The following is a 17,324-nucleotide window of genomic DNA, read 5'->3' as shown; positions in this document are numbered from 1 at the left end:
ACTGCATGGTCTATTTTCACTGCGGGGTGCTTACAATTAGAATTAATTGTCTTTTCCAATAATTGTTTTTAAACCTGACTTTCACAATACAAACTAATGAACTGAGAGAGGAGATAAATAATGTTGACTCTGGGGTATATAGTCCCAATGGATTGCCCTTTCTTGAGTGGTTTGAACGATCAGCCCGATTTCTCCAAGACATGCTGTGCTGTGCCTACCTCTTCCACTCTTCCAGATTCTGGGGTTTAAGGTAAGAATAAGTAAGGTCTAAACATTGATGCAGATTTATTTTAAACATACCAGGATTCTCAGAGTAAGTGGTAGATAACTACAGTAACTACATTTAAAAGATATTGGAGAAGTACTTGGCTAGGAGATCAAACCCTGGCAAATGGGATTAATTTAGATGGACATCTTGATGTGCATGGACTAGTTGGGCTAAATGACTCGTTTCCATGCTGTATTACTCAGATTTAGAATTAGAATGGGGGTGGGGGAGTACAAAGATCCCTCAGTCATTCCAACAGAGGAGCGCGCAATTTGCGTTTCAATCGGTTGAATCTATCCTGCCGCTTAGGTTTTGTAAATTAGCGGTCCCAGTTGTTCTTGTTCTGAACCTTAACATTTGGGTCTTTTTGCCTCGGGGGTTGTCACAAGTAGTACTTGACATGAGTTCAGCCACGAAGTCGGTGCGATTTGCGGAGTGCCGCTCGGGACGAAGAGGGCTGGCGATCACCCCGGGTCAGTCCCGGGATCCTGGACGCCCACGACACCGTCGCTCGTTCTGTGCAAAGGATGGTCACCGATCTGATCGGCTCTCTGTCTAAAGCACAAACATCTATCACGCTTTTGAATGGACACTCGGTTCCCTGGAATGATTGGGACAGCTTGAACCGAAGGACAGTGACGGGGATTCCCCGCTGGCGGATTGAGGGTGACATCAGTCACTTTTAGTGAAAGCATTTCATTTAGTTATCCAGTAAGGGAGCGAAGGGACTGTAATTCAGTCCGAGTTGAGAGAGTGGCCCCACCTCCTTTAATTGACCTGTTTTATAAACCGAGCCGCCGGGAGTTTGAGTGATCGAACCAGTCTCTCCCCGGAGATCTGGTCGCCAGGAGCGAGGCGACATGGGGAGCAGTTGTAGGGGCGTGTGCGGGACCTGGTGCATCTCTTGGGTCGTGTTTCTGCTCGGCCAGTCTCTGTTGCTCTGGCGCCCGGTGGAAGGAGCCTTCAGCTGGCGCCAGCTGAGCGGATCCGACTCGGTCCCTGGAAAGCTCCGCTCCGGATCAGCAGAAGTCAATTCCGGTAACAGCAGCTTCGCAGTTGTCGATTTCAAATGGAATCATGTTCAGAGTCCATACTTCATCTCAATCTGGATACTGGTGGCCAGTCTCGCCAAAATTGGTAAGCGAATTGCTGGTTTTATTCGGACTCTTTCCACGCCGTTCTGGGGTTGTCCTTGTTCCTGCAACCTACTTTTAGATTGCATGCCCTAGAAAAGCTGTGCTTCGAAAATGTATAATGGGACAGCTTTGACCGAAGTTGATATTTTTAGTTACATATTGTAAGCGTCTGTTTCTTTCACTCTCTGCAGCTATGTTAAAGTTAGCTGTGTTTTAATCGATTACATTATTAAACAAACATTACAAATAATTTGACAGCATTATCGAGACACTAACATCCCTCATCCTTTTAGAGAAAAGGACTGTCTTTAAAGGGTTGCATCTTCCCCACAGATAATTTAGATTATTATCTGAGTTGGGGTGGGGGTGTGGAATGTCAGTTCAAAGACTCTGCTGTGCCCTCTTCTTGGACAGACCCAGACACAATTTCTTTCACCCCTTTCTCACATTCCTCCTACCCAATCTGAGTAAGACCGGAACATATCAATTATGTTATTTAAGTAACACAATCAAAATGCTGGAGGTGGATTCAGTAGATCAACAAGCCTATTTCTGGCTGAGACTAGTCCGAAATGTGGACTGCCTGGCCTGGCCTAGTGAGTTCCTGCAGCATTTTGTCTGTGTTACTTGGGCTTCTAGCATCTGCAGATTTTTATCTCCTTTGTGATGTTATTTAAATGACTGGAACAAGAAGTGAGGTAAATCAGGCTTGGCTCCCATGTTGCATTGTAGTCAATGACCTGCTTCTGGAGACCAAGCTGTTTAATGATGCAGGAGATGCAACAAGTCTACACAACAGTTTTAAATGTAATCTGAATTATAATTGTTAGCCTGGAATGGGACTGGAGTAAATTCTCTGTTCTTCAATATGATGCTATGATATTCTTTCCATTCACTTCAACTACCACCTCCCTCTGCTGCTTTTCCAGTACATTCATGCCTATATTGGTGGTGTTCCTGGACACATTCGCTGTCAATTTTCACTATTACCTTCACACTGGCCACCTCAAGCTCTCACTGTCCTTTATCGATCCCTGTATCATCTTTTCTGGGGAAAGGCTAGCCACAAACATCCATCTTAGTTATCTTGATGATACTTCCTCCCACCCAGCATCTTGATAAAGATGCCATTCCATTCTCCTGAATGCTGCACTTGTTGTATTTTCTCCAATGAAGAGTCTTTTTACTCAGATGACTCCTTTCTCCTTATTGAGGTTCTGCCTTCTGCTGTAATACACTGGACAGGACTCTTGACCTCATCTCATTTATTTCCCATGCCTCTGCTCTTCAGGATAGGGTGGGGATGGCATTCCCTTGGATTTCACTTTTCACCCCACCGGCCTCTGCATTCAGTTGATCAACAAACAATGTTTCAGAGCCAGGCACTGGCTCTCCCCCCTTCCCCTTTCACCATTTCAAAGGCACCTTTCCCTTCCTGACCCCACAGGTCACTGTTCCATCCACATCAGCTATTTCAAGTCAAATTCTACACCACCTAAACGTTTCTTATATCAGAACAGACCTTATGTGCTCTAGGCCATCCATCTATGATATTGGCATGGTCTTTGCTCTCCATTCACCACACTAATGTGTCTTGTGTTGCAAGTAACCTAATATTTGCAACACAAAACACTTCTCTCTGTCACCTTCCAATTGTTCAGCTAACTACAGGTTCACAAAGCAACCCTGGCTTCATTTTTTCAACAAGGTACATATTGTCCTTTCCATCCTCTCAGCAGCTTACTGTAGTCATCTCGTTTTCTCTTTCTGACTTCTGATAATGGGTCTTTAGCCTGAAAAGTTGACCTCTGTCCTTTCACCCATGCTCCCTGACTTGCTGCATTTCTAGCATCTGCTGTTTTTTTTTGTTCAGCTTTCCAGCATGGTTTATTTGTGACTTTCCCCTCAAACGTATTTGGTTCCTGGTTTAACATTTCCAGCAGTGCACCATTTGTGCTGAACTACAGTGTTAACTGGGAGATTTGTGCTCATATGCTTAGGGTGGGAATTGACTCTGAGGTCAGTGTCAGGAGCACCAAGCAGTGGGGCTTGGGACGACAATGTCTGGTCGATTTATTGAGGAACATCCCTGATATGTACCTTTTGCTTTTCTCTCATTTAGTTTCTGAATGTCAAATTCAATCGTGTATAATCCCAGAGTCACAAGGCTCACAGGCTGCCTACATTTTTTTTTGTAGTCTGAGAGAGTCAATACGTGGAATGTGAGAAGTTTCATTCCTTGTCTGAGATCTTGAAGGGGTGTCTTCTTAAAACCTGGTTTCACTTCAGTACCACACTCCCACACCCCTGAAAATTGGTCCTCTGGTAGATTTGGTTGGGGGGGGGGGGGATGTGGAGAGTGAAATGGAGGGAATTGGAGGTGGTGTGGCCTCCTTTGACAGCCTCTTCCTCGTGGCAATAGTGGCCATTCGCAGATCTAGACAGTTGGCTATTAGGGTGTCAATTATGATTGTCAGATCCTCTGAAGTTACACATGCCCTGGGGTCCCTGGAGAAGGGAGAAGCATTTAATCCTATTAATAGTTTTGGCTGCCAATTGGAGGGAGCAAGATAGAAAAGGTGGTGCCCTCTTTGTACCTGACAACTGAATAACTAGCACAAATCTCTGGAGGCTCTTAGCCAATTAGTTCCATTGCAGCTGTAGTTTTAATAACTGTTGGAATTTTAAATTAAATTTTTTTGCCATCTCTTGTTCTTTTAATTGATTACCTATTGAAGGATTACAAAACGAATGGTGCAAGGTTTCAACGACTGTGTGAATCAAAGTTGGCTGAGGTTTAACAAAATAGATTGAGGAAAATGTTTTAAATTAATTGTTTTAAGTCAAATTTTAAATCTTCAGCAATTAAAACCTGTTTTGAGAATCCACACTTGTTAAATTTTGTTCCAGTAGTGTTTGACTGATAGGAGTTAACATTAAATACCTTGTCTGGACTGAACACCCATCAGTCTCTTGATTTCCTTTAACATTAAAGTCTGTTGATCTGTCTTTCTACAGCCTTCTCCAAAGATTTACTCCACTTTGCATAGAGCAATGTCTTGTAGCTAAATGATTGACTCTCTATTTTGAGGCTGTGATCCGTGGTTCTAGGGGAAATATTAACTGTGTCTACCCTGTCAATGAAATTCACCTAAACTTTTGCATTACCTCTAGGCACAAGGCAACCCTGCTTCACAGGATTTAATCACTTTTGCTCACTATTATAAATGTATCCTTTCTTTGGTGGGAAGATTAGACCTCAAAATACAATCTCATCAAGATTCCCATTCGGATAAGATATTGCAAACAGGAGAAAAATCTGTAGAAGATGTAAATCAAAAGACTGTCAACTAGCATGTTTTATAAGCCTACTGATTCCCATAGTTACCTCAACTATAACTCTTCGCAGCCAGTCTCCTGTAAAAATGCTATTCCCTTTTCTCAGTTTCTTTGCCTCTGCTGCATCTCTTCCATTTCCTGTACATCTGCGCTCACCCCATCTTCCTGCTGTTGTAATAGTGATGGAGTCCCTCTTGTCATTGCCTACCACCCCATCAGCCTCCTCATCCAACACATCCTCCAACATTTGCCATCTCCACAGGGACCCTACCACTGAACATTGCTTTACCACCTCCCCTCTGTTTTCTGCAAGAATTGCTCCCTCAGTGATTCCGTTGTCCATTCATCTCTCTCCACTAATCTATCTCCACGCACTTATTCCTGTAAGCGGTCCAAGTGCTACACCTACCTGTACACCTCCCCCTTCCACCCCCACCCCACCTCCATTCAGGACCATGAACAGTCCCTCCAGTTGAGGCAACACTCTGAATCTGCTGGGGTTGACTATTGAGTCTGGCCTCCTCTCCACTGGTGAGACCCGACATAAATTGGGGGACCACTTCGTCGAGCACCTCTGCACCATCTGCTGCAAGCAGGACTTCCCAGTGGCCAAACATTTTAATTCCAATTCCTGTTCCAATGTAATGCTCCATGACCACCTCTTGTGTCAAGATGAAGCCGCTCATAGATGCCACCTGACCTGCTGAGGACAGGATACTGCCTTTTGTGGTGAAAATTCCCTCCTGCTTTCCGTCTGCTATTCTGTCCTCAATTTACACCACGGTTGATTTCTACGAGTTTTAGAATATTAACATCTATTTAAGTTACTATGTTTCTCCTGAGAGGTTAGATGTGATTTGATCTTTTTCCCTTGATACCAACATGGACTTGCTTCCACTACACAAGTTTGTCCAATGCTTCTTGCTCTAACCCTGATACTTATGATTCTGCAATGAGATCCTAAAATGCCTGGATCACTTTCTGTACCTTGTGATCTACCTTTCAGTAAAGGTAGCAATTGATGACAATATGTATCACTTCCTCCAGTATGACAACACAATTGTAGGGCAATTGAAGGAATTGGTGTTGGTGACCAAAGGTTCAAATCAGTACCAAGCTACTCAAGAATCAGCATTCTGCACCATATAAGCCTTGAAGCCATGGAGAATCCTCTGTAGACATTTTGAGTTATTGGAGAAATTCTCCCAGAGTTGCCAACACAATATTCTCTAACATGTTCAATGATTATGTGAATCAACGTGAGTGTCCTCAACCAAGAGGCATTTCCTGCATTTAGGCTCTGACCAGTTCTGTTGGGGGCACCATATTGCCTGCATGCTGAACACCAGACTCCCAAAGAACGGACTGTACTCAACTTTAAGCTTCATCACAGTGAAAGATTTCCAGGAAGCAAGAAAAAAAATTATTTTGAGGATGTTCTCCAAGTCTTTTCAAGATGAAGAGTATCAGCCTCACAGACTCAGAAATCACTGGCTTGTGATTGTACAAAACGGAGAATGATAATTGGGCATATGGTATCTTCATTATGGTTGAACCTGGAAGGTGGCCCCAAATAGAGGAACATGTGCATAACATTCCAAGCAAGTAGTATTAATCTCTGTCAGTCTCTAGTTCCTGTAGAAGCCTCTGAAACATTCTCAGAACCATGAGTGGAAGGGAATCATTCTGAATTACTGCATCTAAGAGAAAATTTCTGAAGAAGAACCCTGCCCATCCAAAAGTAGCGTAAAGTTGAAGCACAGCCACGGGTATTTTCATCTACAAAGGGTTAAGCCTCACAGGTTCGCTTATTATCAAAGTATACAACTCCAGAAGGTTTTCTTCTCCAGATAGCTACTAAAACCGGAAAAGAACAGCCCCAATGATCATCAACCTCCAAATCCTTCCTACCCTGCACAAAGAAACAAAAACCGAACAGCACATTGACCCCAAATCCCCTTCCCCACACAATATTTATTAAAAAATAACTATAAGACTGGAAAAAAAGTCTATAGTCCAAATCCATATCCAAAACGCAGAAAACTTGGGCACATCTCTGGGCACAGCCGCAGGCCTTTGCCTTTTTGGCAGTAGAGCAATACTATCATCTCTCTGATCTCAGAGTGCTCCCTCACTGATCAAAAGGCAGTCTACCCTCTCCAATAAGCAGAACATTCCCCTAGCGATCAATCTCATGGTGTGCACAGTGATCCTTGATGGCTCAGTTAAACAATGATCTTGCTGAGCTCTACAGGGAGTCTCTGATAACTTTTCAGTACGTTTCCTATTCCTTCATTTTTCTCCTGTTCATGGGAAGTTTCCTGAAGACGATGCTTAAATATTTCCTTGGGGCTCCCTTCAGCTGATAAATAAAGGTGGGAACCTTTATTTTTAATGATTCAAAAATGTTTTCTTTTTACAAACTTTGGAAGAATGTCAAAATAAACTTGTTTGTGTGGGTTGTGTGCTGACATTAGACATCATATTTTGTTTCAGGCAATGTTATTTCATTTGATAAATTATCTATGATATTTGTCCTGTGCTTTGACTTCTAGAAAGCTTTGAGGCTGAAATGGGATGTAGGATTATTACTATAAATCATAGACAAACACATGGTGGCTCATTGCAACTTTTTTGCTTGTTTCTCTACTTGGAATTCTTCCTGTAATTTGTCTTCCAGGAAGCTGGTATTCACTCATCTTGTCCCAGAAGCCAAGTGTCGATTCCAAGCAAACCTGATTTGTCTGCAGAGGACATTGTCATCTATTGTGATTTTAATCATGTGTGCTGCATGCCACTTACTTGCCCTTTGTTGTCAATCACATCACTGAGTTAGTCTGCATACCACAATTCCCAGTTTATGGCTTTCAGCGAGCTTCGTTGATGGTGGTGTGGGGTTCCAGATGAAATGTTAATGCAAGTCCATGTTGTCCTCTAAACAAATGTGAAAAAATCTCATTTGCATTACTTTAAAAAGACATTGAAGGACTCCCATCCTTGATGCTCTTACTGAAACTGATTATGATCATTATCCTATAACTCTTCAGAAATGATCAAGTAACTGGCTGTAAAACATACTTTGGCCATGAAAGGTACCTGGTAACTGGAAAAAGAATTGAGTCAGAATATGTCATGAAATTGTTTTGTGGCAGCAGTAAAATATTGCTACAACTTACTATAAAAATGAAATGTATTGTGTAAATGAGGAATAGAGGTAGAACTCATGAGTTCATGGACTGTTCAGAAATCTGATGGCGGAAGGGAAGAAGCCGTTCCTAAAACATTGACTCTGTCTTCAGGCTTCTGTACCTCCTCTGTGATGGTAGTATTGAGGGGCTGTTGAGGGCCCTTTATGATGGCTGCTTTCATCTTGAGGTACCATCTCTTGAAGATATCTCCAATGGTGGGGAGGCTTGTGTCTGTGATTGAGCTGCCTGAGTCTACAGCCATATGCAGCCCCTTGCAATTCTGTCCCTTGGAGTCTCCTTACTAGGCAGTAATGCATCCAGTCAGAATGCTCTCCACAGGTTATCTGTAGAAATTTGATGGAATATTTTGTGATCTACCAAATCTCTTCAAACTCCTAATGAAGTATAGCTACTGGTATGCTTTGAAGCCACCTTGATTTCCTCTGCTGCGCAAGTCTAGGGAAGACTATCTCTGTCCCTGCCAAACTTGTGAGATTGAGGCGCGCTTGATCCCACCCCAAACCCCGGTTTGTGTGAATGTTGTGTCATTTGCTACCTTTTTACAAATTAATGCCACGAAATAACAGATGGTACACTGCACATGATTAAAGGAATTATATTTATGAATCTTAACTGAAGGGTTAGTGAAGAATAACAAAAAGAAAAGTGCCCATTCTAATTTGAACAGTCAAATGTGCATAAGTTGAAGCTCATCTTGAACTTCTCTGTCACTTGCGCACTGGGCCTTCGGTCAACGTGAAAGCATACATCCCCTTCAGAACATTGCTTGCAATCCATTTCGAACAAATGGGCTTCCTGCTGGATCGTATACTACGACCACTTCTCCCCAGCGTCTTCTCTTTTCATCTCCTCTTGAACAAAAGCCCCAAGCCCAGCTTTATTGTCCCTCACCAAGAAAACCTCCCGCTAATTGGATGGCATGCATTCCACATCATCCCTTACCTTTGACAATAACCCAAACAGGCTGAAAGCCGAACAAACAGTTCTTACAGAGCTGCTAAATGAAATACCTACAGCATAACAGTAAAGATGTGAACTAGGGCATTACACTTTCTTTGTGATTGCATTAACATGCTGGGCCCAGGATAGATCCTCTGAGATATTGACAGTCAGGAACTTGAAGCTGCTCAACACTACTGATCCCTCAATGAGATCTCCTAACTTGCTCTTCTTGAAATCCACATTGATTTCCATGGTCTTGCTGGTATTAAGTTTTAGGTTGTTGTTGCAGTACCACTCAACCAGCCAATCTTTTCACTCCTGCACAAACCCATCGTTGCAGAAATTGTGTTTAATGTAATGCCTTTTATAACTTCAGAGCATCTTTAAACATTTCAAAGAGTATAAATGTACTGTCATGATGTGGTAGTTGAGAGAAATAGAACTACTCGTTTCTGTATTATTAAGGAAAGTAGTCCAAACTTTCTATCAAGGATCAATTGGCAGAGTCCTCTATAGTCTTGAAGAAATAACATGGTAGTAAGCCAAGTAATTCTTTGACCTTGGCATGTCATGGATCCTGTAATCTACAAATAGAGACAGAGTCAAAAGCAGGAAAGTTAGATTGAACCTTTTCAAAATATTGGTTGGGTAATATCTGGTATATTCCAGCAATTTATTAAAATACCATTGGTTGGGTATTAATAGGGTTAATGCTTTTCCCATTGTGGAATCTAGAGCTAGGGACAATACTTTTATAAGTATAGGGTCACCATTTTGAAATGAAAATGAAGAATTGTTTCACACAATTTAAAGAAAATGTGAAGGGTGATGAGTGGATGCAGGAAAATGCACTAAACGTTGACAGGACGAGGGGTTTCACCCCTAAGTTTAAAAAGGAGAAACTGGATTTATTTCCTTCTTTGGAACAAAGAAGGTGAAGAGGATATTTGATAGGGGTGCACAAAATTATGACTACTTTAGACAGAGTAAATCGATGAAAATTATTTTTGTTGCCAGGTGGTTCAAGGACCGAGAGGGTAAGTGTGAAAGGGTGATTTGACAAAAGTCTTTTTGCAATCAATAGTTAGGTCTTTGAATTCACTGACTATGAAATTGGAGGAAACAATCCAGTCATGCCATTGAAAGAGCATTAGTCAGGCATGCAACAGAGTTTTGAGGGTGATGAAAAAGAAATAGGATAATGGTACACATGACTATTGTGAGCCAATGTGGACCTGAATGGCTTTCTTTTATGCCATAAGGGATCTGGAATAACTTTTTCCCTTAAGCAACTTCTATTGGAGTATAAAGTTGCATTGTTTGCTGTGTAACCAAAACTATGTAGTCAGCTTTGTATTTGCTATTTGCTATGTATGTATCCAATTTAGTAGGAGAATGAAATCTCTGTATTGTCTCTGTACTATTGAACACATCAGTCACTTAAGAATGCAGGCAAATAAGAAGATAATGGTGTGTTAATGAGAGGCTAGCTAACTGTGGCCAGGGATGAGGTAACAAGTGGCCCAAAAAGTAGATTAGAAGATGATTAAGTAAATGGGTAGAAACAATAGTGGGAAGTCGGGAGCTGATGTACTGGTGATACGCAACTGTAGACCGATTGGATATGCTAATGCAACTAAACCAGGAGATTGCTATAAAAAATGCTATGCACAAGGATTGGTGGGCAATCCGCGACTAGCTCACAGCTTTGATTTGCAAATTAAAGTTCAACACTTCTTGAAGAATCTTCTGCGTCTTCTGGTCATTTGTGGGGCACAAGAAACCACGACATTTCCAAAAAAATGTACATCTCAAGTAATTAAAATGAACATATCTTTATGTAGTGCACCAAACATAGTTTCACTGATACCTACACAATCTATCTTAATAAACACTCCTGTTTGTGTAGTCCATTCTATCTGGGGAGAACAATCACCATTCCCTTTTCTAATTACTGTACTTTGCATTTCTTTTGTATTGCATGCAAAAGGACTCCAGGGTCCTCTGTGGCAATATTCTTGTCTCCACTGTTTAAGCAATATTATTTGCTAAAATCATTCTTCTAATTTACTCATATTATCTACATTATGCTCTATCTGTCAAACACTTGGCCACTCACTTTTCTTGTCTATATCCTTTATCAGTGTCTGCATTCTCCTTTCAACTTGCCTTCGGTCTTTATTTTGTCAGAAAATTCTACCCATGTCATTAATACAGATTGTAAATAGTTGAAGTTGATCACTGTGGCACCTTAGTCTTTACAGCTTGTTTCCTTGAAAATGACCTATTCATCCCAATACTTAATCAATCCTCTGTTTAACCATCAATCTTATGATTTCTTGTTCGGTAACTTTTTTATTGTCTTATTGAATGTGCTTTGGAAGAAGGTGCCTGTTGAATATCTCTTGATTAACTAATATTTAAATAGTTGTATGTGAAGATGTCCTTTCCACTTTTACTTCTCCTTTTCTATGAGTCCACCATGCCCAAAGTGAAGTCCAGTATATACTGTACAATGCTAACGTAATGGAAGATTTCAATGCTAATCTAAAAGTTTGGTAATCAGACATTTCAAATTACAAGGATATTCTTCAATATTTATTTTTCCATAGGTTACATAGCAGGAACTATCAATGAGGACAAGATAAAACTGATTTCTCATGGTCCAATCATTAATGTACCTAATTATTGACTCAAGGGTTACTTTGTTATTTAGTTTTTTCAGAGCACACTTTCATATCAAATCTTAATCAAATTTATAAATGGGCTATTCTCTCAAGAATGAGTTTGAAGAATTTTTTTGCAGCATTTGGCAAATAGAATCAATAAGCATACAGTAGGTGAACAGTTTAGCTGTACTTTGGAGGAGTGTTGTTCTGCTGAAGAGGAATGAGGAATGAATTAAATGGAATCTTAAAATATGCGATGCTATGACCTTTTTGATTAATTTGCTTCTGACCTGAATATTGTGAAGAAATAAATGTTCATTTCTCCACTGATTGCACAGTTGTTTTTAGACTCTTGAAGGTCAATAATGGCAGAGTCCGTTGATATGTGGACGACCAATCATTGGTTGAAACCCTGAATGAACCATCTGGAATTCTGAGGCTTGGCCCAAGGAAAACTCAGGGCCTAATATATTTTGATGTCAAATCATTCCGAAGACACTGCAAATTTAAGCATGAAAGCAACTTTACAGTTAGTAGTAAAATGTGTGTTTACATCTCTTCTCAGTATTCAGGCTATTGGCATGGGTCAGAGTTGGGAAAAAGCCCAGGGGCTCACCTTGTAGGTTACAATTTAATTCCTCCTTTCATTCCTGCAACAGATCTGTACATCTCCAGATCAACCCACAATGTGCTTCACTTCTGTTCAGCTATTGATTTTGTTGTCTAATACAAGAAGATGAAATAAAATCTTTCAGTGGAGAAGAGACAATGTTTTCTGTAAGATTAACTATGGAGCTTCCTTCTGTTGTGGCATAGATGGTGGATGCTGAGAAACTCAACAGGGTATCCGAAACTGGAGGTCTCTGATTTAAGGAGAGTTCCCGGGGGTTTGGAGGGAATATTAAAAACAATAATTTCACCCAGGGGTAGATGTGAATTGAAGGACTATCCTGAAAAGATGGCAGGGACAATTTAAGCATCTGGGCAATGAGTGGTGGGCTATAGACAAAAGAACTGGTAAATTGAATTTGTATTGAGGCTTGGTCAGAATGGACATGGTGGGCCTGTGTGGCTGTTTGTGCTGGGTGATTCTGATTCTAATTGAAGATGCACACATACTGGCGACCAATTTTAATACCTGATCTATAGCAAATGAAAATTTAAGCTAGTTTAAATTATGATTTGTGTGTGATAACCAGAATTGGCATAACATAGGAGATAAGTACAGGAGAACAGTTAAAAATTGAATTGAACGAATTTTCAACATGAGACCTCAACCCCTCCATTACACTCATGATATTTGGTCTACTGCCTGGTTAGCTTCTCCACTTCTAATGTTTCGGGTATTTACTTATTTTCCTTTTTATATGTGACTATCTGATGGTCTTGGACAATACTGAATAAGGACCAAATTCAAGATTGCACTGTGTTGCATGTTTTTGCCATCAGATCTTTTAATGGACAAGTGTCCTGTTACAGTAATTGGTGTACAGGCTTTCTTCCTCTGCCACCTGCTGTCATAATCCTAGGGGACGGTAGGTTGCAGTGCTGACTCACGATTCCAGAGACTGGGTTTGATCCTGAACTCTTCTGTGTGAGTGGCATTGGCAAGTTCTCTCTGTGATCCAATGGTCATATTTTCACCTATGTCCCAAAAATGTGTGGATTAGTGTCCAATTGACTTCATCAAAATACCCCCACTGTTGGAGAATCCTGGGAGTTGATCGGCATAAATTACATTGATGGGGAATTGAAACTGATGCAATTGCACTGAGGGCCAGAATAGATCTGATCAGCTGTGTTGTACGGGAATGTGAAGGATTACAGGGTACAGAGTTCATCTGTGACATGACAAAATGGGAGTAAAGATTGAGATTTATACTTCAGAGAAGAGGTGGCTATTTATGAGAGGATTGGTCATGAAGATTTTACGAGCTAAAGGGGAGGTGTTGGTTATATTTGCTCTGAGATGGATAAGGGACTGGGAAATAGTCTGAGTATTTTTTCAGAAATGAGCAGCAGGGGTTGAGAAAGGCAATGCTCTGTTTTGTTCATATTTCTACACAACAGTGTACAATTTGGTGTGAACAGATGGATTACTGATTAAAATCCTGCCTGTATGGATTAAATCCATTTCTTTAGGGAACCATGTTTCTGATACAATAGCTTCTGGTTACGTTTCTCTAATTTTAGCATTGTTGTATTTCTAAATTACCTTTTGCTACTAGTGTCACCAGATTATTCTACAGTATCTCTGCACTCAATGAAATGTAGAGAGTTAACTTGATGATAACAAACTCATAAACATGGATAATTTTTCACTAGTTTGCAGGCAAACATTTGGTTGGTTTCGATTATCTAAATTTAGAAGTGCATTTTTTTTTATGGCTGTCAAGTCTTGCAAAGGTGGGAAAGCGTATTGCGCAGAAAGTAGCTGAATAGGGTTAAAATCAGACGTGATGAACAATACAGATATTCATGCTTGGAGAAAGGTTGGCAAAGAGTCTGGAATCTGAACCTAATGATGCAGAGGATTGATTAATTATACAAAAGGTTGTACTCATGTTTGTTTATACTCTGCACAAGTGATGTTTGCAAGGTGGTATTGCTCACCCATTCCTACTTTTCAGGAAAACATATGGGTCTTCCTGAAATGATGCAATCCTCATGACAAGGGTGTTGGAATAAAGGTAAGTTTCATTTGTCACATGCACATTGAAATGTACATCAAAATGCATTGTTTTCATCAACTCCAATCAGTGAGGATTGCGCTGGCGATTCTAGTGCCATCATATCATGACCACAGCTTCACTAACTCTAACCCTAACCATTCGTGTTTGGAGTGTAGGAGGAAACTGAGTCACACTGAGGAAACCCACGTGAACATACACACTTCACAGGCTGCCATTTTATGGTTGGAGTTGTCAACCAGGGGTCCATGGGCCCCATAATGGTATTGGTTCCTGGCATTAAAAAGGTTGCAGTAGTGCCTCCCACCCCCCAGAGCAAGCGTAGCAACTGTGACATTCAGGATGGTGTGCCTGGCCTTTCTTCATCCAGTGCATTGTTGTGGTTACAAGCTGTTGAATGAGCCATTCCTGATACTCAAAATGCTGGAGGAACTCAGCAGGCCAGCAGCGTCTAGGAAGAAGAGTCAAGTCAATGGTCCTGGCCTGCTGAGTTCCTCTAGCATTATGTGTATTACTTGGATTTCCAGTATCTGCAGATTTTCTCTTGTTTGTAATTCCTGACATGAATTTGTTGTAGTCCTCTGAAAAATTAGATGTTTTTAATTACTTTTGCATTTCCTCATAATTGAGCAGTGGGTCCTACTGCAGTTCAGAATGAAATTCTTCAAGCAGCTTTGATATCATAATGGTTGTTGGAAATTTTTTTTAATACTCTGAATAGGATGTGGTAGGGCGATGGAAATTTGATTTAATGGCTGTGGAAGGCACTTGTTATTTAGTGCAGCACAATGAACAATTTTAGAAAATAATCCAGTAAAAATTTCAGAATGGAACGTACACAGAATAAAGTTAGGGTCCAAAATGGCTGGTAGCTTCACAATAGGAAGAAAAAACTTCGGACGTGTTCATTTTGTAATGCAAATACTTAAACAAATTTGCAAGGTGAGGTGTGCTGTGGGGGTATATATTTGCATTCCCTCATCTTTCCTCATGTCCTCAAAGGAGACCATTGACCCAACAAGTATATGTCAACTCTCAGAGCATTCCCAGTGGTTTCATTTTGTGTGCCTGTTGTGGCGACCCACTTCCTAGCGCACTCGAACCGGCTCACAAATAGCCAGCGCGCCGGCACAAAGGCCAGTCCCAAAAGGGCGCCAGGTCTGCTTCACTAACAAAGGGAAAAGCTCGCGCGGGACTGTGAATACGTGCCTCCTACAGCATCCGCGCCCGGGGAGGGCGGGATCAGGGAGGTTTTAAAGCGAAGCCGCGAAGTTCGAATAAAATCTTCTTTAACTGCAGTTTACCGACTCCGTGTCGTTATTTCAGCGCTGCATTTAGCACACCGCTACAATTGGTGACTCTGACGGTCCAAACGATATTTGGACCGGAGATGAACGACGCCGCATCTGTTCATGCAGTTTTGTTGAAACTGCCAAGCTTCTGGACGCTGCGACCTCACCTCTGGTTCCAGCAAGCAGAAGCCCAATTCCACGTTCGGCAGATAACCTCAGAGGACACATGTTACTACTACGTGGTGAGCTCCCTCGACCAGGACACAGCGGCCCAGGTTGCGGAGTTCATACAGTCTCCCCCAGTGGACGGCAAGTACACGGAATTCAAAGCCCTGCTCCTCAGGACTTTCGGACTCTCATGGCGCGAGCGGGCTGCCCGTTTACTGCACCAGGATGGTTTGGGAGACAGACCTCCATCGGCTTTAATGAATGAGATGTTGTCTCTGGCCAGAGGACACAAGCCCTCCCTCATGTTTGAGCAGGCATTCCTGGAGCAGATGCCCGAGGACATACGCCTGCTGCTGTCTGACGTGGATTTCAGCGACCCCCGGAAGGTGGCAGCCCGGGCGGACTTGCTGTGGAAAGCCAAGAAGGTGAGTGGGGCGTCCGTCGCACAGATCACCAGGCCACGCTCCCAGCAGCAAACCAGACCAGACCCGGCCACAGAGCCCGCTAACTCCAGAGGCAGGGGTGAGGAGCCCAATGAACAATGGTGCTTCTACCACCAGCGGTGGGGCGCAGAAGCCTGCTGCTATCGCCCGCCCTGCAAGTTCCCGGGAAACGCCAGGGCCAGCCGCTGCTGATGTCTACGGCCATCGGGATAGCCTCCTGTATGTGTGGGACAAGCGGTCGGGACGCCGCTTTTTGGTCCACACCGATGCTGAGATCAGTGTCTTACTTCCGACGAGTTATGACACCCGCAGCAGGGCACCAGGTCTCCCCCGAGGCCTGTGAACAGCAGCACAGTAAGGACCTATTGCACCCGTACGGTGCAGCTACAGTTCGGCTCCAGCCGGTTCACGTGGGACTTCACACTGGCCGCCGTAGCCCAACCGCTTCTGGGTGTGGATTTTTTGCGGGCTCACAGCCTACTGGTTGACCTGCCCAGGAAGAGACTGGTCCACGCCGAGACCTTTCAGACGTTCTCCCTGGGTGAAGCCCAGTTGCCAGCCCCTCACCTCGACTTCATCACGCTGTCCGACAACGACTTCACCAGGGTCCTGGCGGATTTCCCATCGGTTCTGGCGCCGCAGTTCACAGCAGCCATGCCCCGACACGGCGTACAGCACCACATCCCGACCCAGGGACCGCCCCTCCACGCCCGCGCTCGGCGGCTTCCCCCGGACAAGCTCCGACTGGCGAAGGAGGAGTTCCAGAGGATGGAGGAATTGGGGATCATCCGGCGGTCCGACAGCCCATGGGCCTCCCCCCTGCACATGGTGCCCAAAGCGACGGGGGGCTGGAGACCATGTGGCGACTACCGCAGGCTGAACGAGGCTACAACACCGGACCGCTACCCTGTGCCGCACATTTAGGATTTTGCAGCAAACCTGCACAGCGCACGGATCTTCTCCAAGGTAGACCTCGTCCGGAAATACCATCAAACCCCGATGCATCCTGACGACGTCCCCAAAATGGCACTCATCACCCCGTTTGGCCTTTTTGAGTTCCTCCGCATGCTGTTCGGCCTGAAGAATGTCGCACAGACGTTCCAGCGGTTAATGGACACGGTGGGACGCGACCTGGACTTCGCTTTCATCTATTTGGATGACATCCTCA

General features: G+C 43.0%; 1 protein-coding gene across 1 annotated transcript in view; it reads left to right on the top strand.

The window, feature by feature from the left end:
* The first annotated feature begins 649 nt into the window (after positions 1-649).
* LOC132378423 (sodium/hydrogen exchanger 3) overlaps positions 650-17,324 on the top strand; it is a 112,317-nt gene continuing 95,642 nt past the window's right edge. The window contains exon 1 of the mRNA XM_059945324.1: positions 650-1,405. Coding sequence (XP_059801307.1) covers positions 1,129-1,405 — 277 coding nt within the window. The 5' untranslated portion in view covers positions 650-1,128. The remainder of the gene's footprint in view (positions 1,406-17,324) is intronic.

The sequence above is a fragment of the Hypanus sabinus genome, chromosome 20 (genome assembly GCF_030144855.1).
Source record: "Hypanus sabinus isolate sHypSab1 chromosome 20, sHypSab1.hap1, whole genome shotgun sequence".
NCBI classification, from domain to species: Eukaryota; Metazoa; Chordata; class Chondrichthyes; order Myliobatiformes; family Dasyatidae; genus Hypanus; species Hypanus sabinus.
The sequence above is the reverse complement of the archived record's forward strand: the minus strand, read 5'-3'. Positions and strand labels throughout refer to the sequence as shown.